We start from the raw sequence: 26361 nt of genomic DNA on the forward strand, positions 1-26361 counted from the left end.
ACACACCAAGACGTATAATGACAGTGCCCTGCTGGTTGGTGGCAAATGCACATTTTGAGGCTCGAAGCTTTTGTAGGGGTGACTACTTAACAAGGTCACGGGGTCCTGAAACCACGTGTTGTGTGTCCCTCTGTCCCCCAAAGCTGGGGACCACAGGTATTACCTCCTTCGCAGCTCCATCAGCATATATAGTACATGATATATAGAAAGTGTCTAAATCCGTTCAACTAAAGAGACCTCATTCCAGTTAAGGAAGAAAAGACCCTCTCTATGTTTACATATATTGAAAAAGACAATAAATTTACTAAGGACCAAGTCATCTCCCCTGTGGAGAAGCTAATCCCCTGAGGCTAGTGTCCTCCTTCAGCGGCCACTGGGCCTGTTTCCCCAGGTACCACAGAACTGCAACATGGAGACTTCAGGTGTGTTCTCTGGTGCCTGAGCAAGGCACTTCGGGATTCTTTTTTGTTTTTTGTTTTTTATTTTTTGAGACAGGGTTTCTCTGTGTAGCTTTGGAGCCTGTCCTGGATCTCACTCTATAGACCAGGCCGGCCTCGAACTCACAGAGATCCACCTGGCTCTGCCTCCCGAGTGCTGGGATTAAAGGCGTGTGCCACCACCGCCCGGCACTTCGGGATTCTTTACCTCCCGCCTTCCACGTGGGCTCTTTGGGAAGAGAATACAGCCAACCCCCCTTTAAAACACTTCCAAACACCCGGAACCATGGGGAAGATAACGATCCTGAACTGCCACATACTAAGTACATTCTGAAATTCCCACACAGCTGCCAAAGAGAAACAGCAAGCGCTGAGGCCATCACACGAGCCTTCACACAAGCTGTCACACCTGCTGCCTCGCTCCTCAGTGTCCCTGGAGAACACCACCTCCTCCAGCACCAGAGGGGCAGCTCCACAGGACAAATTTACCCACACACACCATGCTCAGCGCCTTTCTCTCTGGCCAGGCTGAGATTCACTGGGTCCCTCCCAGCCCCGCTCCTACATGGCCTTCCCTTTCTATCCATGAGCCTCCCTCCCATTGAACTGGCCGATGCATGTGTCATGGTTTCCACGATCACCCTCCTCATCCCCAAGGTCCAGACTTCTATAAATAATGATAGTGCATTTGCTATCATCACATATTTCCAGCATTCAGCAACAAACTACGTTTTGAGTTCCACTCTCTATTTCTAGAACATTCTAGATTTGGGGTCCATCACAGAATAAAATAAATAATAAATAAATAAACTTCCTGACCCCATGGAGCTTACATTCCAGGGACTTATTTCCCAGGCTGTATCCTGAAAAGAACGAGCTAGCTTCCAGGACTCCAGCTCCCCTCACCCACTCCCCGCCCACCCTACCTGCACCTGCTCAGCCAAGGGCATCTCTATTCACCTGCCAGCTTTTTTCCCACCTCATTCTCTTAAGGTGCCAAAATCCTGTCCGGTTTGCCTCTATCTCTGAAAAGACTGGGTCCTCCCTGCCTCCCCTCAGCCTTCTCCATGGTGGTCTTTCTGAAGCATGGTCTGCTGAGACCACTGCCAGCTGCTCACAGGATGATAGTTTCTCTGGCAGCCCAATGAGCTGACTGACACTGCACTACCCTCTCTGCTCCAGGAAGCTCCTCCTGACCCAGGTTCGTGGCCTGCTGCTTCTCCTCTGCGTCGGCCCTCCCTCTTCCTCCTGACCTGCTGGGCCCTGCTTATCCTTTAAGGACTAGATTGGCTGATCTCTCGTTGGGGAGATATGCCGTGCTCCAGCATGCTTGCTTGCCTGCTTATTCCTCTCAAACCACTCTGGCACTGCACAGATCTGCTTGCTATGTTCCTTCCGTTCCAGGCTGAAAATGCTCTGAAGTCAATGTTCATGCTGTCCGACTTGGATGGCCATGATGCCTCGTCCTATTGGCTGGTTTTGTGTGTCAACTTGACACAAGCTAGAGTCATCAAACAGGAAGGAGCCTCAGCTGAGGAAATGCCTCCATGAGATGCAGCTGTAAGGCATTTTTTCATTTAGTCATCAATAGGGGAGGGCTCCCAGCCCATGGCGGGTGGGGCCATCCCTGGATTGGTGGTCCTGGGTTCTATAAGAAAGCAGGCTGAGCAAGGCAGTAAGCAGCTCCCCTCCATGACCTCTGCATCAGCTCCTGCCTCCAGGTTCCTGCCCTGCTTGAGTTCCTGTCCTGACTTCCTTCAGTGATGAACAACAATGTGGAAGTGTAAGCCAAGTAAACCTGTGGTGGTTTGAGAGAAAATGGCCCCCAAAGGGAGTGGCACTATTAGGAGGTGTGGCCTCGTTGGAGGATGTGTGTCACTGTGGTGGTGGGCTTTGAGGTCTCTTTTGCCCTCAGTGACAGTCAGTCGATTTCCTGTTGCCTGCAAGATGTAGCACTCTCAGCTCCAGCACCACGTCTGTCTGCACACTGCCATGCTCTCTGTCATGATGATAATGGACTAAAACTCTGAAACTGTAAGCGAGCCACCCCAATTCAATGTTTTCTTTGTAAGAGTCGCCATGGTCATGGTGTCTCTTCACAGCAATAGAAACCCTAAGGAAAAAAAACCCTTTCCTCCCCAACTTGCTTTTTGGTCATGGTGTTTCATCGCAGCGACAGAAATCTAACTAGGACTCTCCTACTGCACCATGTCTGACCTGAGCAAGGCACACGCAGAGCTGCCCTTTGGGTAACCCGCTTGCACTAGAAGTAACAGGCTATCTCTACCCACGACGATCCTGGACTCGGTGGAAAGAACTCTTTTTCTACAGACAGTAGTAGCAGTTAGACTAACTGAGGAGATCACTTACTTCACTTCTGGAAGCGACCGCGCGGTGCAGTGGGGTCAGCCACATGTTGTCCTTGGCATTGACTCGAGCTCCTGCAACCAAACAGCACAGGTTAGGGGCAGAGCGGAGTCAGGGGCCGCGCGCCGCTCCCATTTGCCTGGTATAACCAGCAGATCTCCTTTTCTCTGCATCAGCTGCAATTTAACAAGATTTCATATGGGATAAAGAAATCTATCTTCCCTCATATCCCAACTATCCCTCTAGTACTAGCCAGGTATTTTGATCCCAGAACCCTTATTCCATGAAGTTTCCAGACAGGAGGCCTGTGCAGATTGCTCCCAACTTCTTCGTGCCATGGAGCAGACACAGACAGGTTCAAGCCCAAGCTGAAACTAGCTCACACCGAGAGACACGCTTCACACTTGGTTCACTGAAGGCAGGTCATGGCACTGAGCAGAAGATGCATATGAATGGACTCCAGGAAAACAGAACACACCTTGCTCCCTTGACCTTCCCACGACTTTCCATGGGAGCAAGCCCACCAAGCCTTTCCATCTGAACAATGGAAACACCCTATACAAGTCTTTGGTTCAGGGTTTTGATAAACCCTCCCGTCAGTGAGAGACTATTTTATAAAAGGACTGTGAATGGAAAAGGGGAGGCGGTATCTATAGGTGCGGTGAGAGGCACCCATTTTGGTTTTAAGATAATGAAGAAACTCATGAGGGTGGAGATTGGAGGCATGAATAAAGGAAACTAAAGGGCCGGGAAACGGAAGAAAAGAATAGGTGTCTTGGGGGCAAGAGCTTAGAACATGAGTCAAGTGCACGCAGAGATTAAACACAGAAACTTCTAGAAAGGGAGCAAGAGACTTCTGTGGGTAAATGTGAGCTACTTTTTAAGCCATGAACTAAAAGAAATAATGAATCATAGAATTGATAGTATTTTTCTTTAACTGAGGACAAATACCATCAACAGCATTCATCAGAAAAAACAGTCTAACCCCTCAAAGGGATACCCACTCCATCTCATTCCTTTGGTCTGAGGTATCACAGGCACAAGTATTTTTATTTTTATTTTTTTAGAGCTCAAGATTATTGTAACATGATGTTCAGGTTGAGAGCCACTGACGGACAAACTTAATTTTAAACCAAGTTAAAATACCTTAAAAGTTGATTTTACTAATTCCATCTTGTCTATTGGGGTTTAAAGCCTGTATGAAGACCACGATAGAATAAGAAGCCCTGAGCTAAATGTTCTGAAGTGAAATGGGTTGGAAAGACATGGGATCTGTGGACAAAGCCCGGGATTTGCATTTTGTTCTCAGCTGCCAGTATCCAAGGACTCAAAGCTTCTAGTCTGTAGAATAAGGCTAACCACACACCAAAACTTTCTAGTCTGTAGGATAAGGCTAACCACACACCAATACTGCCAGGTTTGTTGGTTTTATTGGGTCCTTGGGAATGTCAGATGGACGTGAGGATTCTTCATAAATCACAAAGCACTAGAAAATTATTAGCTATTCTTCTTGAAAAAATCACCTCAATAGCTCATCTGCTCCCTAAGTCTACGGCTAAGGTTTCCAAAGGCAGTGAAAATTAGGGTGGAACACAATCAGCTGTCCACTATGAAATGTACAAACCAGCACAGTCTTTTATATTTTCATTCAAAAATTTTAAATTCGTTTTATTTTATGTGTTCAAGCGTTTGCTTGCATGTATACATGTACACCATGTGCACACCTGTTATTCACAGAAGTCAAAAGAGGGTGTTCCAGACCCCCTGGAACTGGAGACACGGATGGCTGTCTTTACTGTGTGGGTACCGGGAACCAAACCTAGGCCTCCTACAAGAGCCAACTAGTGCTCTAAGGCGTGGAGCTGCTGATCAATTCATCTCTCCAGGCTCCAAATGCACACTTTTTAATTCTTATTTTCTTTACATTTATTTGTGTGTATGCACATGTGAAGGTTAGAGTTCCTGCCTTCCAGGAACTCTGGAAGTTCCAATGTTAAGTTCTTGGAATCTGGAGACAAAACTTCAATTGTCAGACTTGGTACTTGCTAGTGAACACCTTTATCTACTAAGTGATCTGGCTTGCCCCACAAGCAACACTTTTTTTTCTTTCCTAAAAGTAGTTTTTTTTGGGGGGGAGTGTCCACATGTGTGTGTGAGCCCACAGAGGACAAAAGAGAGTGTCAGATCCCTTGGAGGTGGAATTATAGGCAGCTGTGAATCACCTTGTGTGGGTGCTGGGAATTGAACTCAGGTCCTCTGGGCAAGCAGCAAGGACTCCTACCTGCTGGGGTTTCCCTCCAACCTCATTAAGCATATTTTTAAAAGTAAGAGAGACTCAACTGTTATTGAATCCTCAGGCTAAGGAAAGCAAGATGTGATTAAAACAGGAAAATTGGTGAATTTTCAAGTAAAATTCCCATTACTAAAAAAGAAATCTGAGGTCTTATTCCCTAAGTGTTGGCACCAGCAGAGTGTGAAAGTCTAGTGGTTGCTACACATCTTTCTGGCTTAGACAGGAAGGACATTTAATCCCTACAGCTCCTAGTAGAACATTCTGGGAGCTAGTCAACTCTTTTAAAATCATCCACCTTTTCTTACACCTTGATATGTACAAGTTAGCACACAAGTTAAATCACATCGCTCTAGTTAACCAAGTGCATGGTTATTATTTTTAAAGCTTTTCTTTGGTATTGAGGTAGCAAATATCATGTAGGCTTCCCACCATCCTATTCACAGTTGGAGAGAATACATTTTGCATTTTTTTTTTTAAACACAAAAGGCTGAGGCATGAAGAATACCCAAATGACAAACATATGGAGAGATACTAAAAATGCATCAGGATAAAGAAATGAAGGCAAAGTTAACGAACTACTTCATAAGGCCTGCTAAACTGATGAAGTGGTAAAATGTGACAATGAGCAGTCAGGAAGGGCACAGAGTAAAAGGAAGAGTTGGCATGCAGCTGGGGTGAGTGGGGACAGCTACAGTTCCCCTGCAGGGCAAACACCATGGCATCGCCTAGTAAACAGTGTGCATCCACATTATGAGCAATTCCATCCCCTCATATGCCCTAGAGAAACACACATTCACATACATACACACACACACATCACTCACACACATATACACACTCACACAACTTTCACATGCTAACACACACATCACTCACATACATATACATACACACACACATCTCTCACACACATACACACTCTCACACACATATACTCACACATACACACACTCTCACACACTCATACACACACACCAAGTACATACACCACACACAGCAATAACAAAAAAAAAGTCTCCTGAGTTGTTTTGTTTTGTTCTTTGAGTTGGGGTTTCATCTGCAGTACAAGCTGACCTTGAACTCACAACAATCTTCAGGTCTCAGCCTTTCAAGTCCTGTGGTTACAGTTATGTGCCACCATGCCTGGCTCAAATTTAAAGTGTGTGTGTGTGTGTGTGTGTGTGTGTGTGTGTGTGTGTATTTTCACATAAATCGCATTGTTCTCACACTCTAAACTTGCTTGTTCCACTTAACAAGATATATTTTACATCTATCTAGGTTGACAAAGAATGAATCAATTTCTTTTCATTGTTACATGTATTCCTATGTAAATAAGTCATGTTTTTTTCAGACAGTTCTTCTGTTGATAGTTTATTCTTAATAGCTTTCCAAAAACTACAAATAACGGCCACTCATAAAATGACATTCTGATGCAGATATGCACGTTTTTGTCTAGGACAGATAGTTAAAGATGGACTTTATGTGTTATGAGTAATACACACTTTTTGCTTTAATGGTATCCCCAGCTGTCCAGAGCATGATAATTTACACCCAGTGTCTAAGTACTTCGTTTCCTTGGGTCTTCATTAATGCTTTATATTACCAGTCATCTTAAGTGTGACAAATCTGAATTAATAACACTGGATTATGTACTTAAAACACATTTGAAGGGGAGAGAGAGCACATTATATCCCAAAAGGTGAATAAAGAGAAACTTCAGGAGGTGGGAGGTAATATCATTTTGATTATAGCAATTATTTCCTGAGTGTATATGCATATGCCTAAACTCATCAAATTATTTGTGTGTGTATAGTATAATGTAGTATACTGACTGTACTTTAATAAAATTCCTTTAAATGTTTTAAAATATCGCAAATCTAGTTGGAAGAAAATGCCACCTCATTTTCACGTTTCCTCCTTAATACTAAGTTTAAACATTTTCCACTATGTTTTTTTCCTGGTTGCAGTACATTTTCTCAGAATTATTTGGTTCACATTCTTTGCCCATTTCCCCCATATAATTTTTAAGTGCACATTTACCTAGTTGCATTATTAATTGCTATCACTATTATATACAGATTACATTTAGTTTTAGGCAGATTCAGATATGGCTTTCAATACTAAAACTGTCAGAAGGAGGAGAATGCCCCTTGCCTGATGGGTCTGGGACTAGGACAGGGCAGGGTCTACCAGCATGTGCTCCGTCAGGTGCAGCCTCAACGGGGCTTGAGAAGTGGAAAACTCGTGAGTGGAACGGAAGAAACTGCTTCTTAGTCGCTGTACAAGCCCTCCATTCCATCACACAGGCTCTGCCAGGAGGCCGGCTGGGCAGCTGCCAGGAACAGCCCCTTCTCCCCACCAGGAGCTATGAAAACAGCAATGTTATCTGCATGCTTCCCCCTGCCATCTCCCCCTCGGCTCCCCATCCTCTTCCTCTGAACACCTTGGAGAGTCTTGTCTACCTCTCGGGGGGGGGGGGGGGGGGGGGGGGGAGTGGCAGATGGTTTGGGCTTTATTGAATATTCATAACTTATTTTTCCAAAGGAAACCCTGTGTTTTTCCTGCCTGTCAGCACCATTGTGCACTGAAGGACAAGGTCTGCACTGCTAATGATCCAAAGGTAAATGCTCTTTCACCCAAGGACACTACATCCTTAAAAAATGGGTATTAAATGTTACTCTTTAGAAAATTATCAAGCACAATTCTAACTGCCAATTAAGCGTGGTCTTCACTTTGTCCCTGTTACCTCTCCTTTCTAGTCCCAAGGGATGGGGAGTAAAGGAAACTCTGGCATCTTTTCCAGAGGTGGCATTTCTGTTCTTTCAGCCTCGTCATCTAGGAAGACTATCCAAAGCCTGGGCAGTCAGCTTATTGAAGCAGGTAAACATTCAAGAAAGAGTATATGAAATATGATTATAATATAGAGCACTTGCATTGCTATTTGATTTTTCTTTCTGTCAAACAAACTCGATCTTCCCGCAGCTCAGGAGTCCTGTCACCTTGGAAACATAGGTGATAACGGCATGTACGTGGCAATTGCCCGCAACATTTTTCAAACTCCTAAGTTGCCACTAGAGCTGCTTACACACTCAATGGAAGGAACCTATTGTTTAATACTGTACCAGATATGTGTCTGTGACCAGCTCTGCTTTGTCAAATCACAAATTTTACCAGATATTAAAAAAAAAATCAAGTCCATCCACAAAGAATGAATATCTATTAGGCATGAAGGAATCTAAGAACCACACACTACCAGCTCTGCAGGCAAATGACACTAAGACTATGAAGCACAGTTGCAAACATACACACACACACACACACACACACACACACACACACAAGAAATCATTTTGCAAAAGTATCACCTGTTTGGTGGCACAGATTCTAGTAAATGTATTTATTTATTTATTTTGTGTCTGTGCAGGCACGTAGATGTTTGTGTGTGCGTGTGCCTGTGTGTGCATGTGCGTGTGCGCGCGCGTGTGTGCGTGCGTGTGTGCGTGCGTGCGTGCGTGTGTGTGTGTGTGTGTGTATGCGCCAGCACGTATGTGTGGAGACCACAGGCCAACCTCTGAGGTCATTCCTTAGCTTCTGTCTACCTTGGTTTTTGAGACAAGTTCTCTCCCTGGGACCTGGGACTCACCAACGAGGCTGTCCTGGCTGGCCAGCAAACCTGGGATCCTGCTGTCTGCAATTCTTCGACTCTGGGGTGACACGTACACACCACCAAGCCCAGTTATTTACGTAGCTGCTGAAGGCCAGCAAGCATTCTACTGACTGAAATATCTCCCCAGTCCCTGCAGTGAGTGTATTTTGTAGAGCACAAATTCTCCTGTTTCTTCCTCCAACCCAAGACTCAGTCCATCACCCTTGTTCTTGCTGAGTTTTTCTGTAAGATATTTCTCTGTGGCCATTTTCCAGTCAGCTCTGCTTTCCTTACTTCACCCCTGACCTCAGTGCTGCTCCTGGCGTCCCACAACCGCCTCAATCCTGACCGGGCCAGTTCCCAAACAGAAGCCCAGTCAGAAGAGGGAATCAAGCCCAAGCGACAGGCAGAGATAAGAAAGTGGAAGGAACCTGCAAGGCTTGCTCACCGTGAACATTGCCCCTCCCCGTCACCGCGTCTGTTCAGAGACACTCGCAGTTCCGTTGGCCCAGTTAATAGGAGACAAAGTCGGTAGTAGCTTAGTGAATTTGGGTTCCAGCATGCTCTGGGAGTTTACCCAGCCACAGGGAGCACAGCTGTGACCAGCTATTCTGTCAAGGCTAAATTACTTGTCCAACATGGGAATCATTAGCACCTCATTCATTATGAAATGAGGAAACAGAGCGGTTGGATTCCCCAAAGGGTCAGCTGCCAGATGAGATCTCAGAACTGAAATCACTGCAGTCATATGACATTTCTTTAGGGATATAAAATACAAATTGAATAAAAGTCCTTTCAGGGAAAATGAAAGCTACTTGAACTGCAAAAGTTGGCCTCTGTTGAATAAAATGGCTGAAGAACTTTCTCAGTTTGGTGGGCAGAAGCAGGGGAGGGAGAGGGAAACTCTACAGCAAACTGAACCAGAGTTGTACTAAAGAGATGAACAGATCAGCAGTTCTAAGACCAAACAGGCGCGCAGATCAAGACACTCCAACAGCTCTCCTGGCTCTCCGGGATCAGCCACAGGTACAGAGACACTGGGAAATCTATGCTACGTGAAGGTGACATAAGGTGATAGCAAGGAACACTGGTCCCACACGGGTGACCCTCGTGATGCAGGATTAAGAGCTTCCCTTTCAAAGCTGGGGCTGGAGGAGCATCAACTTGGGGTCAGCTTTTCTTGTTCTCAGTTACTCCCCTCTCCCATTCTCCTGCCTTTTGTCCGTGTGTGTGTGTGTGTGTGTGTGTGTGTGTGTGTGTGTGTGTGTGTGTGTGTGTGTAGATACCTCAGATCCCCTGGAGCTGGAATTACGGGCAGTTGTGAGCTGCCTGATGTGGTGCTGGCAATTGAACTCGGGTCCTCTGGAACTGTATCAGGTGCTCTGAATTACTGGCCCATCTCTGCTGCCTCCGAGACATCTTTTAATACAGGTTGAACATCCCTATCCAAACTGCCTGAGCCCAGAAGTGCTGCAGATTTTGAATTTGGAGGGAAGGGTTTTGTTCTATTTGATCCAAGACTACAATGAAGTTCTCCTCTGCTTTGTATATACCTTAGACACATTTTAGCATGCTGTGGGATGGTCTGTATGTCAAGTGTGTTGCTGATTGGTCAATAAATAAATCACTGATTGGCCATTGGCTAGGCAGAAAGTATAGGCGGGACAAGGAGGAGAATAAAGCTGGGAAGTGGAAGGCTGAGTCAGAGAGACACTGCCAGCCGCCATGATGACAAACAGCATGTGAAGATGCCGGTAAGCCACGAGCCATGTGGCAAGGTATAGATTTATAGAAATGGATTAATTTAAGCTGTAAGAACAGTTAGCAAGAAGCCTGCCACGGCCATACAGTTTGTAACCAATACAAGTCTCTGTGTTTACTTGGTCGGGTCTGAGCGGCTGTGGGACTGGCAGGTGAGAGAGATTTGCCCTGACCCTGGGCCAGGCAGGAAAACTCTACCTACATTAGTGTATCTGCATTTTGATGGCGGTTCATCCCATTAAGTCAGGTGTGGAATTTCCCATTAAATCAGATGTGGGGTCATTAAATCAGATGTGGAATTCCCCACCTGTAGCATCATGATAGCACTGGAACATCTGGACTTTAGACTTTCAGATAAGGAAATGCTTGTCTTAGTAATGATGCTGTTGCTTCGGTTCATTAGGTATCATTATCACATGATTCTTACTTTACACGTTGATTCTGTCTACAATTTTCCATGGACCAAATTTCAGCTGTTAGGGTAACTGCCCAGGTATGCACTGGCCCTTAGCTATGGTCTGTGCCCATACCACACAAAACACGCTTGCTTCAAACACAGCCAGCAACACCCTCAGGTTGTCAAAAGAAAGATCTGCTCTTGAGACTAAGAAATGCCCACAAATCTATCCCTGCTAAGGCACACTTGTTTTCACATACATTATACTTGTTTCCTGGAGAAGCTCGCCCAAAGAATGGAACACCGTGAACCTGAGAACCACACGAGCCTTCCTGCGCACACAGCACAGCTCTGCCTTCACCACGGTGCCTTTCACATCTGTTGAGTACATGTACCTCTCTCGTCTTTCCGTTGCATACTCTGGAATGGTAGCATTTCCCTTTGCTACCGCAGACAAAGGCAAACACTTAGGATGGGCCTTTTGCCTAGTTGGTTGGCGACAGCATTTCCTCCAGATTTTAATCTCCCCAAACAATACAGGAGAAGAAAAAGCAGTCAGCCTACTTACAATCTACAGCGAGGCCTGCATATAGTCTACAGAGAGGCCTGCATACAATCTACAACAAGGCGTGTGCAAGGTATTTGTCTAGCAAGCATTCAGAGGAAAAACCATGTAATAGTTTTGGAAACCTGTCTGTGAGATGTACTGAACACACAGGAGTCTAGAAATGAAAGCATTCACAAATCTTTCAATCTGATGGAACATTAAAAGCACAGTGAATGAGAATCTCACAGGCCAGTAGATACAGAGATTAGATCTGACATGATTCCCACATTTGCACCCAATTTTTGAAAATATAAAATATCTTACAGAGTTGTAGTAGTCCATTTTAAGCCTTTCCATGAAGATATTTCAACACTCCCCCTGCCTACTCAGAGAAAACCTCTATTTAGAAATGGGCATGGCCCGTCCATCTGTTTCCACACTGTTATTACAGTCATTGTTGCACATAAGGAAACGAGTATTATTTTGAAGTACAATTTAAATATATGTGTGTATGTCCCCTTATATGCACACTTTGTGCTATACATTGTGTATAAACCCATACAAAATATATATGTGTTCATGTAGACTTTAACCAGTTTTCTTTTCTTACAATTAAAAAATATCAAGCTATCCAAATGTACTAAATTTGTCTACAATGCCAAGTCTGACAGGACAGATAGTAATCAGACATTCAAGGTAATATTCACTTATTCAAGAATTGTTGCCAACAATAATTTCTTTTATTGTATTTCATGTACAGATAGATTGCTGATCAAATAAACTTTGATGAGCAAAGCAAAGTGATTCTGATTCGTTCATTGTAGTTGCTGTCTAGTAAATCTGTCTTTTAAGCCTCCACAAGCAGTTGGCTTTTGAATACAGGAGTTATTTACCTGACAAAATCAGGAGTTCGATGATCTCTGCATCTCCCAGGAATGCAGCCACATGGAGCGGGGTTCGTTTCTCGGAATCCTAAAATAAACAATAGCAAAGTATACATCAGTCAGTGGCAGCTGGATGTCAGGATGCTTCACTCACACCGAGGTTCGCGCTTATAAAGTAAGGCTTGAGGGCCAACCTACGCGTGTGAGTTTGACAAAAACCCCAGTACCAGTCATGAGAAACCTCTTTTCAAGTTGTTGGTAGGTTGAACAAATGACTCTCTAAAGCATATAGGCTATGGCTGCTGCCCTTGCGTCCTCTCAAAGGATTAAGGAATGACCCTATTGCTGAAGACATTGCATTCTTAGGGCATACTTAGGTCACAAGACACAGACTATTTGAGCCAGAGCTAACCCGAAAGTCTCCTTCCCACAGACCAGCTTCCATGGTACCAAAAGGTTCTATGTATGTTTCCAAGGAAGAAAGGCAAAATAGGCCTACTCAGCTGTGACACCTAGAAACCACAACAATGGCCAGAATGACAAGCTATCCCTCAAGGTGCAACGGTGGCACGCACCTATTGGTGTGAACCAACAGCTGTTTAAACGGACTTCAGGCCAATCAACAAGAGAAGAACTATGCCTGGTCCTGGAAACCTAGCCAGCCTCCCCAGGGCTATTGAGTTCTTGGATCTCAGAAGACAATCTACTTCCACCCCTTTGCTAGACCAGCACACTTTTGTAGCTCCGTTCTAAATCTTACCCGTACACCCACAGGTAAGTGTAGCTATCACCTCTAATCGAAGAGGCTTCTCTCGACAGCAAATTGAGACCATTACAGGAAACCCCAGCTGTACACGATGCAAAGACCATCAATGGACTGTGAGGGGTCCAGTCCCAATGGATTCAACTGCAACACAGATACTGCATCTGTGGCTCGGGAACATCATAGGAGAAAACTGGCTCAAACAGATGGGGAATGTGCCCAAGATCCTATGGATACATAACAGAGCCAAGGCTGGACCTTCAGCTGGCAAGCTCTAGTTGATGTCCTTGACAAGGGATTTGGTACATGTAAAGAAGCAGCATGGTAACACGGGAAATACAGCCTCCCCATTTATAAGTCTATAAATTGGAGATAATATCTACTTACAGGTTTAAGAGGAGTCCAGACAATGCAAATAAAGCCCCAAACAAGCAGGAGGCCATGCACAGCAAGAACTCCACACGAGGACACTAATACCAGTGTGCAGACACAGGTATGTGAAGCTGGCAGTCTGTGACTACAAATAATGGCACAGGGCAGAAAGCTCGGCCAGGTACATGACTATGGTGACTCTTGGAGCTGCAGCACCCCAGCTTTGAAAATAAAGTTGCACTGATTAAAAATGTATATGGTAACATAAGAATCAGGTATATTAATTTGGGCAATGAACCCTCCAAGGTTGAAATTTCCTGGAAGTAAAAGCTCTTACTCTTCCTTATCCTTACCCTGGCAGCATTTCTGAGACTCAGAACTGGGTCAGCTTGAACTGAACCAGTCCATAAGCATGGCCTCTTCCACAACCTCCCATGATCACTCGGGATTCTTGGGACTCAGCGTTGATTCTCTCAGTCCTGTTACCACTTGACTATATATAATCAACCTAACAACCCTTTACTAGCCCAAGGATATTATTCTCACAGATATTTTCTCACAGTCCAGGCCTCCCTTTCTCTTTTAGACTATTGCTTTGTGCATTTCACGTCTGAGACAGACGGCAGGCAGGGGACATGACAGGGTCTGATCTTCAAACCACTTTAGCTGTCGGAAGACCTAGTAAGTGGTTTTATGGACTGACATTAAGTGAACAAAGGGAGGAGCTTGAATTAGATGGAAACTTACACATGTGTGTGCAGGCAATACTACCGAGAACTGAAAACAGAGAAGTCTGCAACTCAAAACCATGGTATAGGTTGGAGAATTCCGTCAGAGACCATGGTGAGCCCTGCATGACCCTAGCTTTGAAAATAAAGGTGAGTTGTCTGAAAATCTACATACTAATATAAGAATCAAGTATATTCTTATAGGCAGTAAACTACAAAACCATCGAAGACACAAATAGTTTCTTTCTTTCTTCCACTGATTCCCCCTACAAATATTTGTTATCTTAACTTCCTACTTTCTCTGAATCCTCACTCTGCCTGCTTAAATTTTTCTCTTGGGTATTAGGACAAAAATTATACACTTGCATGCTCTTTTGTGAACTGAATTAGATCCAGGGCTTGGTTGAACAACCAACCTTGCCCAAGTGACTGAACCAATGATAACCCTAGCTCAAATGATGACTTCATCTGACCTGAAGCAAAGTTAATGCTCTGTTGGAGAACTTGGATGCAAATAAAAAGAGAATAAATTCCAGACTCTCTCCCCACCTTGCAGAGTTGGTTGGTCTATCATTACATGGCTGGATTTGCTGAGTCTGTGGTCCCTTATATGACACAGCTTGTTCAAGCTAAAGTTCCAATAATAGTAAGAAGGTGGGTAGTCTGAGGTCATACTGTAAAAATTCTTAATAGGAATCCAAGTGCTGCTGTTAATATACATTCAAAGGTTTCCTGTAGCTTGAGTAAGACATGTAGCTGCAGTAGAGATCTGTTCACCAAAGCAAAAGGAGACAGTAAATGCTAGAAAGACCTTAGCCAAAAACAGTGTGACTTCATTGCTGACCAAAGCTGCCAACACATGCTCTCCAGAAGGGAACAAGCAATGTTCAAGGACCATGAGCCAAGGCTGAGTGACAGAGTCACAATATCACTGTGCTCAGGAAGCCGAAACTCAAGGGTGGCAGCACCTCACTTTGTCATAAGTTAAACCAATGGTGTCAGAGACACAATGATAGGAGGCGAGGACAGAGGGCGGAAAGGGGGCACCAGTCATGACACCACTAGAAAGGCGTTCTGGGATAATGCTACCCTAAAGTGTCAGAAGAGGCAAGCCCATTTAGTAATCATACCATGCTTTCATTTTAATTTTTCCAAACTGCTTGATTGTAAAACATCCCTACCAGGGGAGACGCACAACCATGTTCTCAAATTTTATTAACTTCATTTAAAAGAAAAGGAATCTGAGGACTGCACAGGTTATAGGATTCGCCCAACACAGCAAACTGATGTCGAAGAATTATGTGTCATGATCCCAATCTGAAATACTTTTCTTAATAAAAAATGAAAGCAAGGACATCATCTCAGAATGTCCCTTGGCAGTCTAAAATCCGTTTGCTCTAGTTCGCTTTCTGTTGCTATGATAAACACCACCACCAACAGCAACTTGGAGGAGAAAGGGGTTTATTGGGCTTATACTTCCAGGTCACAATCCATCATCGAGGGAAGTCAGAGCAGGAACTCAAACAGAAACCACGAAGAAATGCTGCTTACTGTCTCATGCTCAACTAACTTTCCTAGACAACCCAGATCTACCTGCCTAAGAAGGACACTGCCCATAGTGGGCTTGCCCCCGCCCCCCATCAATCAAAACACTCTCTCACAGGCATGGCCACAGGTCAATCTGATGAAGTAGGCTGTGTTGAGTTGATAATAAAAACTAACCAGGATAGATTTCCTCTAGAGTCCTCCCACAAATCCCAAGGGGGAGTTTTGATGAACCTATAAAAGGTGCAGCAAACATCCTCAGAATGGAGTTTACAATAAACTGAATGAAAAGAGGCCAGACATGGTGAGCGACTTGGGAAGCAATGCAGGAAGCAGAAGGTGCTGACACAGCAGGAGATGTTGATGCAGCAGGTCCTTCAAACCCAGGCCTGGCTGTGGGAGATGCAATGCAGACTGGGAACCGAGACCTTCACAGAAGCAGCAGCCTTTGAAGTCAAAGTTTGGCTTGAAGGAACGTGGAGCTTTCACACAGGCAGGTGGCAGGGGGCACCTTGCTCAGAGCTCCTGGTGAGGGGGTGAGACTCTCCATTATGGATCTGTATCCCCAGGATTTCCCCTCTGTGGTTTAGGATTTTGAATTTATACTATCTATGTAATACAGGAACTTTCAAATTAAAAATAGATATAAAACTTAGTTCTCGATCAATGGTATCCCTATGTTGCTAAAAAGAAAAACCTAAACTTTCGCTCGAGAGAAATTTTCTCTGTCCAGGGACTCTGGGACCACAGATGAAATCTCCACTGAAGATGAACTGCTAAGCCTAAGACAGAAAACCCTTGTGGAAACAGTTCACCACAAGCAGTAGATGGCAGACAAAGGCAGCAAGAACGTAAGATAACACGCAAACCACACAGGAATTAGGATAATGTCTGAACTTAAGACACAAAAGACAAGAGTCTATGCTAAGGGAAAGCCATTGCATTTTACAAAGCAAAATGTGGAAGCCAGATGTGGCAGTGCACAGCTGTGGTACCAACATGCGGGAGGCGGAAGACCATTTCAACAGAGGACTTCAAGACCAGCCTTGGCAACAGAGCAAAGCTGTATGATTAAGGAAAAAGGATAAATATCTATAATGAATGAAACATAGGAGGCAGTGCCATTATGCTGCAAATTATCTAACATTTTTGTCTAAGAATACTGAAACTAGTAGGGAGAAAAAAGAATATTAGAAGTAAGGGAAATACGTACAGTGACTCTGTGGTGTGTTTTACAACAGTCAGCCACATTTCCTGAAAATAAACATCTACTTAGAAGCTATCAGATGCCAGATGCTGCAGACCAGTGGTTCTCAACCTGTGGGTCACAACCCCTTGGGGGGGGGGGTCAAACGAACCCTTTCACAGGGGTGGCGTATCAGATATCCTGCATATCAGATGTTTACATTACAATTCCTAACAGGAGCAAAGTTACAGTTACGAATAGTTTTACGGTTGGGGGTCACCACAACATGAGGAACCGTATTAAGGGGTCACAGCATTAGGAGGGCTGGGGACCGCTGCTGTAGACGGTGTTAGGACTACAAAATTAAACCAATCCAGTCTTTTCACATTAAAGAACCTTGCCGTCCAGTTACCACTTTCCTGATGTAGGGCATTAGAGCATAAGTGATAACAGCCAGAGTAACCATGGCAACCATGATGCCAAGTGCTGGGGGAGACCATCAGATATCACAGGGAATTCCTCCCCAACTATTAGGAACAAATCAGGACAGTCGCTCTCAAAAGACATGAAAAAGAATCTCTTGAAAACTGAAAAAAATAAACGCATCTTGTCCAGGGCCTTTATAGTCGCCTATCTGGGAACCTTGATCAACCATAAAGGCCAGTGCATACGTCATAGAATGGCTGGGGTTGGGGGGTGGTTCTGGAAAGGTAGAACATGCACCAGGCCAGGTACAGAGTAACAGCTGGACATGGTGGCTGAGATGAACACTCTCACCATTTCCATTTCATCTTTTGTCAAAGTGGCCTCAGCGTGACAAAGTGAATGTTCATCCCTCAGATCCTTACAACACCCAGGGATACAAGGAAAGAATCTGGAATCAGCTCCTAAATGTGGTATCGCAAGGAGGAAGATCCTTCTCCATTACCCATTAGCACCAATGCCAGGCTGCCCTTTGCACGTGGATTCAGACACATGGGACGAGAGAAGACCCTGTTCCTCCAGAAGGGAAGCAGATGAACCCTCCAGTCTATGAATAGCCGGAGCCACACCGGGCCGGCTGGGTCTGAGCTAAGTGTGCAGTACGGCGGAGACAGCCAGCAGAGGAAGTTCCTGAGATGTCTGTTTACCACAGAAGCAGCGGATGAAAGAAAAGGGGGAAGCTGAAGTATGAGCACGCAAAGTGAGCTTGATACGGCAAGGCCATTCTGGCAGGCGAAAACACCGTGTAGCCAGGCAGGAGGAGGGGCTACCCCAAGCCCCTGTCTTGAAGATGAAGAACTGCATAGCGTGGGCCTTGGGAATCCTTGGCTAAATGTGCACCAGCTTCTCTGCATTCTAACTATCTGTCATACAACAAACACTCCTCCCTAGATGTGATGAGAATGCACACCAGTGTAGACAATGGAGCAATAGCAGGAAAAAGTCCGTGAAATACAGGAGTGGAGCTGCCTTTTCCATCCTAACTCCCCCTGAAAGCAAGGATGCTGGAGAGTAACTGACACCCTGGGTCCAAGCAGCTTAACTCGCTGCTGAAGAGAGATTGCCTGAGACAAGCAGATATCTGAAGAAACCCCGAATACACAATAGATACCTTGGAGGTATTTCAAATTGTGTGAAGAAAAAAGACTTGGATTTATATTTAAGAAAAAAAAAGGGCACAAATGGGAAGGAAGCTGGGTCTTGAGGTAAGGAATGGGAAGGATGGGGGAAAAAAGAAGAGAGAAAGAGAAAGGAGACAAATACCAAGTTTCTTTTCAAAATGTCTGTGTCCACTTTTCACTTGAACGCCTCATAAATACCGAGGGATATTTATGTAACAGACACACAATATGCCCACCAGCAAAATCAAACTTGGTAACATTTATCTATGTGTGCTTCAGAAGTCTTCTTGGGAAAAAAATGCCTCTAGAGGTAAAGTGGCACAGATCAGGAAATCAAGATTCCCAGAAAACACCGGGGGTGGGGGATGGGGGGATGGAGGGGACTCAGTTCTTCACCTCATAAACGGTGCTGTGGTGTGCACATTCACACATGTCTCTGTGCGTGCTTGTGAGGCCTGCACTAGGGCAGATCCCAAGGAAAGGAAGTGCTGGATACAGAGGTGTATGCACATTCCATTTTATTAGGTATTCCCAAATATATTCCGAATGTAATTATGCCAGCCCCACAGATCAAACCGATCTTACAAACACAAGACCCCACTAGACAGCTTCAGGATACACATCCCACGGAGCCATCTCCAGAACAGATTACATTCCAAGAGACAAAGCAAGTCTTAACAAATACAAAATAAATCAAACCATTTTTGTAGCTTATCAGATCACAGTGGGATAAAAACAGAAATCAACACGAGGATGCTGAGGGGTCGCTGTAGAATAGCCAGTGCATTGAAGAGGGAGGAGACTGAAACTTTGTACAACCAAATGGAAATGTTCGCACAGCTACAGCAACTTAGGGTAAAGTTTACGGCTGTAAGTGCTTACGTCACCGAGATGTAAATAAATGTCTCGGTGATTCACTTGGAGGCCTTAGAGAGGAAAGAAAACTCAGCCAAATCCTCAATCAGGGCAGAAATTAATGAACTAGAGACTCAAAGAACAATACAAAGAATCTGTTAAATAAAGAACAATACAAAGAATCAGTTAAATAAAGAATCAGTTCTTTGAAAAGATACAGAGTCAACAAACCCTTAGCAAAAATCACCAAAAGATAATGAGGAGATCCAAGCTATTAAACTTAGAGATGAAAGGGTGGGGCGTCAGCCTTACGAATCCTGATATGGTATATAATGAAGATACGTGGACTAAAAATACTGCATCTAGAAAGAAGGAACGTGACAACAGATGCCAATCCAGAGGATCACGGGGGAATAGCACAGAAACCTGTATTCGAAAAATCTGGAAAATCTAGAAGAAGTGGATAAATTCCTAGACACATATGACCTGCCCAAATTAAATCAAGAGAGCATAAACTTGAGCAGATCTATAAAAGCCAGGCAGACTGACGCAGTCATAGAGTCTCCAACGAAGACATTCCACCGAGGTCTGGGAGCTGTGAAGTCTCTCACTCGCTGCACATCGTCTGGTTGTGGGTTTCCATGTTAACTCCCATCTACTGCAGGGATGAGGGCTGAGCAGTGCGCTGATCTCTGGGTACAGCTGTGTGCCATTAGGAGTCATTTTATTGCTATGTTCCTTAGCAGCATAATAGTAACGGGTCCTTAGGGCCCATGTCCTATCTAAGTCTCAGGCCCTTGGCCACTTTAGCAGTTTTAGGTATGTGTTTCAGCTCATGAAGTGGGCCTTAAATCCAAAGCAAAGCCTGGGACCAGATAAATTCATACAGAATTCTACTAGACCTTTAAAGAAGAACTTAATGCTGATTAAAATTAGCCAGAAGACCGGATGAGATGTCATCAAAAAAAGATATAGAGAGCAAATAAGCATGTGAAACAATGCTCAACATCATTCATTATTAGAAAGATTAAAATCACATTAAAAAATTTATTAAGATTGCTTATATTAAAAGGACTGATGATAATCATGTGTTGCTATCACATGATGTAGAAGAACAGACACTGCTGTAACCACTTGGAAAACAGCTTGACAGTTCCTGAAAGAGTTAAATACACATGCACCGTACAATCTAGGTACTCACTTCGTGGGATTTCCCCAAAAGAAATAAAAATCTGTGTCCATAGAAAGACCTGCAAGGCATGTTCAACAGCCTATCTATGACCATCAGAACTGGAAGTAATCCAAATAACCACCAACAACAGACGGACACACTGTGGTGTTGCCATATTATGGAGCAGCCTCTCATTCAATCCGTACATTCACGGAAGGCCTGCCACATGCCAAGCATGGTGCCTAATCCTGAGGATATAGTAAGACAGAATGCCTGGCATCGAGGAGACTGAAGAAAACTTGCTCTCTCGTTCCAGGCAGTGGACTTCCTATTTTAAGACCCAATTAAACTCTGACGTCAGCAAAGAGAGCCACCAGCTCAGTGTTAGAAAATGCTGAGAGACACATGTCATAAAAGGAAGGAACAATGCTCAGATCCATCTACTCTAGACACAACAGGCAGTCTTAGCTACTGGGGGCCTTTCTCCCTCTCCTTCTCTTCTTTCCCCCTCTCTGAATAAATGAAAAACTAAATCCTTTGTGGTTGTTGTGGCTCACAGAAAACTATTTGAACTACACGGATTAGTACTTTACAAGACTTTTTTTTTCACCCTCCAGGTGAATACTTTAAAGACAGAATTTATATGTAATACTAATAATAAAATTCATGATGCAGTTGTCTGGACTAAAGGCATCAAATCCGTGTGGCACACCAGGATGTTAGCTTGATTACTTCTGGGTGAACGATTTTTATGGATGTTCTCTGCCTGCTTTCTTCTGACTGTATTTCAGCAATTGCAGTTTGGAAACAGGCAGATAAGATCCCTTTTGTAAGTAATAAAAGACTTTGCCATCAATAAACAAAGACAGGACTGCTCGAGTAAGCTCGTTTTAAGCAATCACACATTATTTCCTGTCCAAAGCCTTCATTATCTCACAGTAGGTTTTAAATATTTGACTTGTGAACATTATTTCTTTGCAAATAAACAAAGCATTACACATCTGTGATCAGCAATGATAAAACTATAATTTACCCAATGTTCTAGAAAGTTACCAGAGCACTGTTCTATGCAGTGCTACAAGTTGACTCTTAATGAACCCTGGGGAAGCAACCCAGGATGGACTGTCATCCTCAGTTACCAAGGGAAGCAACCCAGGATGGACTGTCATCCTCAGTTACCAGGAGAAGCAACCCAGGATGGACTATCATCCTCAGTTACCAGGACATGAAGGAAGATTGACTTGGGGTTACTCATCTACCCACAGTCACAAACAGTATTTGGTGGTCCTGGATTTTCTGGCCCTGCACTCTCTGGATTCTCTGAGAACACCATGGTATCAACCACACTAAGAACCTTCTCCAAGGACAGTGTGCTTCCGCTCCCTCCGCAGCACTTTGGAGGGCTTTGGGTTACTCAGAGTCTTCCCAACAAGGGCCCGGGGGTTCTCAGGCACACATGCACACACACTTAGGATTAAGAGGAGTCCAGAAGTCAGCCTGCCCTTGACTCGGACTCTGAGTCACTCCTCTACCAGAGCCAACCCCTCTAGGGTTCATTTTCCTTCTCTACAAAACAAAAATAGGATTGTTTCTCTTGCAGACACAATTTGGATGCCTGATAAAAATTAGCTGTGCTAGTATTACTATGTCTTTGATTTTTTTTTTCCAGGTCCCTCAGTGACTCTAGAAGAGAACAAAGAGATGAAGAATACCTTCTGCAGAAATAATTTTGCTAGTTAAAAAATATATATATATTTTATATATAAAATGACATATAACCAAACATATATATATATATATATATATATATATATATATAGGTTATATGTCATCCAAGTCAGCTGATAATAGCAGCACCTGCCCAGCTCACCCACTCCCCATGAAGTCATCAAAAATGGCCAATAGCAACACCTGCCCTGATTACCCTCCCCATGAAGTAGTCAACCAGTGTATCCTATATCCTGGTTATTATAAATTGCCCTTCCTTAACCACCAGATAACTGAAGCCTCTCTCAGACTCTAGGCCAGTGGTTCTCAACCTTCCTAGTGCTGTGACCCTTTAATACAGTTCCTCATGTTATGGTGACCCCCAAGAATGAATTATTTCACTGTTACTTCATAACTGTAATTTTGCTACTGTTATGAATCATAATGTAAACATCGGATATGTGACCCCCCAAAAGGGGTTGAGAATCACTTCTCTAGACCTAAGGCCCTAAATTCTTCATTCTTGGGATGCAGATCAGGTTCTTCCTCTCAGAACTACCTCAATACCTATACATCAGGGTGCATGACTGTTCAGAAAACGGTCCTCCTGCAACAGGGCTTCTCTCTCATTCAACATCAGCAGAGTCAGGTCTTGATAAAGCCTAGACACACGGAGATGCCCTACGGGGGTCTTTAATTTTATTTTTATTTGAGTGTGTGTGCATGCACGTGTGTGTGCGCGCGTTCATGTGTGTGTAAATGTACAAATGTGGGGGTCAGAGGATGACCTTCAGATGCCAGCCCTCATCTTCCTCCTTGTTTGACACAAGGGTCTCTCTGCTGCTAAGTGAGGCGGCCAAGCTGGCCTTTGAACTTCTGGGGAGTCTCCTGTGCTGCCTCCCACACAGCCATGGGCACACTGGGATTACAGATCCTTGTGCTACTGCACGTGGTTTTGGGAGTCCTGGGGATCCAAACTCAGGTCTGGCCCTGTCCTGGGGGTTTTAATATGGTTTCCTGAGTCGTGAGAACTGGGCATCCTCAAGCATAAACACCCCGTCAAAGCTTTCTGACACTTGACAGATGCCTCAGATTGGGACACTTATGTTATCAAAGACAATAGCAGTTCCTCCTTAGTCCTTCTAAGTAAAGCCATGTTGGACACAAAAGTCCTCACACCAGGTAACCTGGGGGCCACTTTCCACATCACCAAACAAGGAAGCAGTCACATATGGCCTTTCTTTTTCTTTTTTTTTTTGGTTTTTCGAGACAGGGTTTCTCTGTGTAGCTTTGCGGCTTTCCTGGGACTCACTTGGTAGCCCAGGCTGGCCTCGAACTCACAGAGATCCGCCTGGCTCTGCCTCCCGGGTGCTGGGATTAAAGGCGTGCGCCACCACCGCCCGGCTACATATGGCCTTTCTAACCTGAGCCAATGGGACAGAAAGCAAATGCACTATAACGAATCCTATTCATCACCTTAGGCTTAGGGAGGCTGACGGAGAAACAGGAGCCTCCCAAGACCTGACTTACAGGTTGCTCTGAGTGGTCCCAGAACTGGTAGACGGTTACAGAATAGGACCCCTCCAAGATACCAGGTATGAGAGTTGCACCCTCCCACCTACAGGGTGTTCTCCGATAGACATGGACTCCTTGAGAATAAGCACCAGAGGCTGGGTCATGGACATGCATGTGTCCTTTATAGAACTAGACTTGAGGAAAAAAAAAAATGTTTCCCTAACCCAACTTTACGCAGGTTGGCAGTTAAAGCTATTATTTTCTCAGATAGACTAAGAGCCCTCCGGATCCTCACATGATCTTCTGGCTTCTGAGAGCAAAGAAAGGCAAGAACAGGGTCCTTCACGACAAATACCCCAAGATACCTTTGTTCTTGACACCAGAGAAGACACAGAGATGTGGCGTTCCATCCACGGCATAAGCACAGCTCGTTTACTTGAGTGGCTGGTCTGCTGTTGGTATCATGCCTTCTCTATTGAACTTACACATTCATGATTTCTCACATAAATGCAGCTTGCTTTGCATACATGTGTACTTCTGAAGGCTGTCTACATATTGTTATATAAAACTGATTTTTCCAGTGAATTATAAACTAATGATTAGAAAACAGAGTAACACATAGCTTGAACAGATGAGCGCCCTGTGTATCACCTCTTAGTTGCTCCAGATTTGAGGTCTCTATGCCGTCTGGCCATCTGACTGACCATTTCACTAGCACATCAGTGCTCCACCTCCTTTCATAGGGAAACGTGCTGGCTCACACCCTTCCAAAGTCTCACAGCTTGCCAAAGACACATCGCCCTGACCTGCTTCCTACTCACTAGTCCTGGTCACCAACATGCTTCACACTCAGTCTTGAAATCACCCAAAGACTCCATCACCTCAAAGTGTCTTAGCTCATGACATTTTTTCTAACCCCATAATCTGTTCTTATTGTTGCTCAGTACTGGGGAATGGACATAGGGCTTCATACTTGCTCAGTGAAGATTTCTACCACTGAACTCCAGCTCCAGCTCCACTCCCTTTTGTGGGTGGGGGTGAAATAGGATCTCACGAAAGCCAGGCTGGCTTCGAACTCACTATGTAACCAAGGCTGGCCTTCAACTCCTGATCTTCCTCCCTCTGCCTCGAGAGTCCTAGGATAGGAGCATACACTATCATGACTACCCCCCAGCCCTCTTTTTACTTTTTATTTTGAAACACATGCTCACTAAGTTGCCCAGACTGGCCTTGAATACACTCTGTAGTCCAGGTGGGCCTTGAACTTTTAATCTTCCTGCCTCAGCCTCCCACGTAGCTGGGATGGCTGGCCTACACCGCCAGCCCCAGCTTCTGTATTCCTTAATGCTAATCCTGGACCATGCCTCAGCTTCCTCCCCAAATTATACGCTTCCACTTTAAGCACAACTGTTCCAACATGGCTCCTCTTACTACCTTATGGGTGACACGATGTTTGACTTTTATTCCCTGAATGCCAACGGACAAAACATGTGTCGTAACCTTTGGCCTACTTCTTATGCACCATTTTATAACTACATATCCCTCTACCGTCTTCCCTGCCAAATTCAAGATTGTTTAAACAGCAAACTTCCGTCAGATGGAAATGAAGACACGTGATGCTCTGAGACACAAAAGAGATCACTGGAGAAGCAGCAGGAACACCCAGCACAAGCCACACACTATGGAGTCCCTGAGTTGAGGTTTGCAGTCGTTTGGAAGACGCCTTTCCACACTCAGCTTAGTGCCCTGTCCTCCGAACCTCTTTGGTTGCTCCACCACCCTGCACTCGGCCACACCATAAGCTTCTGGGATGGTGTCCCATCTGCCTTCTGCCCTGCCCCTGACCTGGACGGTGGACAGAGGGCAGGCGGAGTCTACTGAGGCATCTCCCGTTGGACATGACACCACATCCAGCATATGGTGCCTATTCAACACGTGCCTCAGAAGATCCCAGGGCCATAATGACTGGGTTTATTTTAGACTTTCTACTGAAGCCTATGACCCCGATGAGAAAAGATCTGCCTCTCTGAGGGTGGCCTGCAGGTTTCTGTGGCAAGACAGAAGAGAACGTCTTCTAAGGTTTAGACAGGCGGGTGCCATGTTTTCTTATCTCTCTTGTACACCTCTAACTTGACGGACAGATCAGCCTTCATCCCTTCATGGGAGAGGCATGGCCTTGCTTCAAAGCCTTCCTGTCCATTCTGTTGTTCTCAATTAGGACCATAATTGCAGTTAAATCCAGTGAGTGAGAAAAGTAGGTCTATGAGAAGGTGGAAACAGGAAGTGAAATTCAGCTGGTGTTCCAAGGTCCACCTGCACCCCCTCTACCAAGGCTGCCTGCTGTGGAATTTTGTTTTCTGTGACACCTCACCTATAATAAGACCCAAAAGGTGGTATTAATGTGACCCAGAAAATATCCCCCAAATGAGCACTCTTGGGAGCTCAGTGATTTGTTAACAAGGACATCAACTCTGAGGGGTTTTTAAAGTCTATATTTGTCTCTGGCTAGCCTCAACATATGCATGGAATGATTAGAGACTCCATTAAAATAAAACTCCTGGTACAAAACACTCCAGGCATGGG

General features: G+C 44.6%; 1 protein-coding gene across 5 annotated transcripts in view; it reads right to left on the reverse strand.

Moving 5' to 3' along the window:
- Ankrd44 (ankyrin repeat domain 44) overlaps nucleotides 1–26361 on the reverse strand; it is a 260633-nt gene that overhangs the window by 115441 nt on the left and 118831 nt on the right. For all 5 annotated transcript variants that reach the window (XM_052749463.1, XM_052749461.1, XM_052749464.1 and 2 more), the window contains exons 3-4: nucleotides 12342–12420; nucleotides 2808–2878 (exon numbers count right to left, since the gene is read on the reverse strand). In XM_052749463.1, the coding sequence (XP_052605423.1) occupies nucleotides 2808–2878; nucleotides 12342–12420 (150 nt within the window). The remainder of the gene's footprint in view (nucleotides 1–2807; nucleotides 2879–12341; nucleotides 12421–26361) is intronic.

This window comes from Peromyscus californicus, unplaced genomic scaffold (assembly GCF_007827085.1).
Source record: "Peromyscus californicus insignis strain IS unplaced genomic scaffold, ASM782708v3 Scaffold_21__1_contigs__length_65335640, whole genome shotgun sequence".
NCBI classification, from domain to species: domain Eukaryota; kingdom Metazoa; phylum Chordata; class Mammalia; order Rodentia; family Cricetidae; genus Peromyscus; species Peromyscus californicus.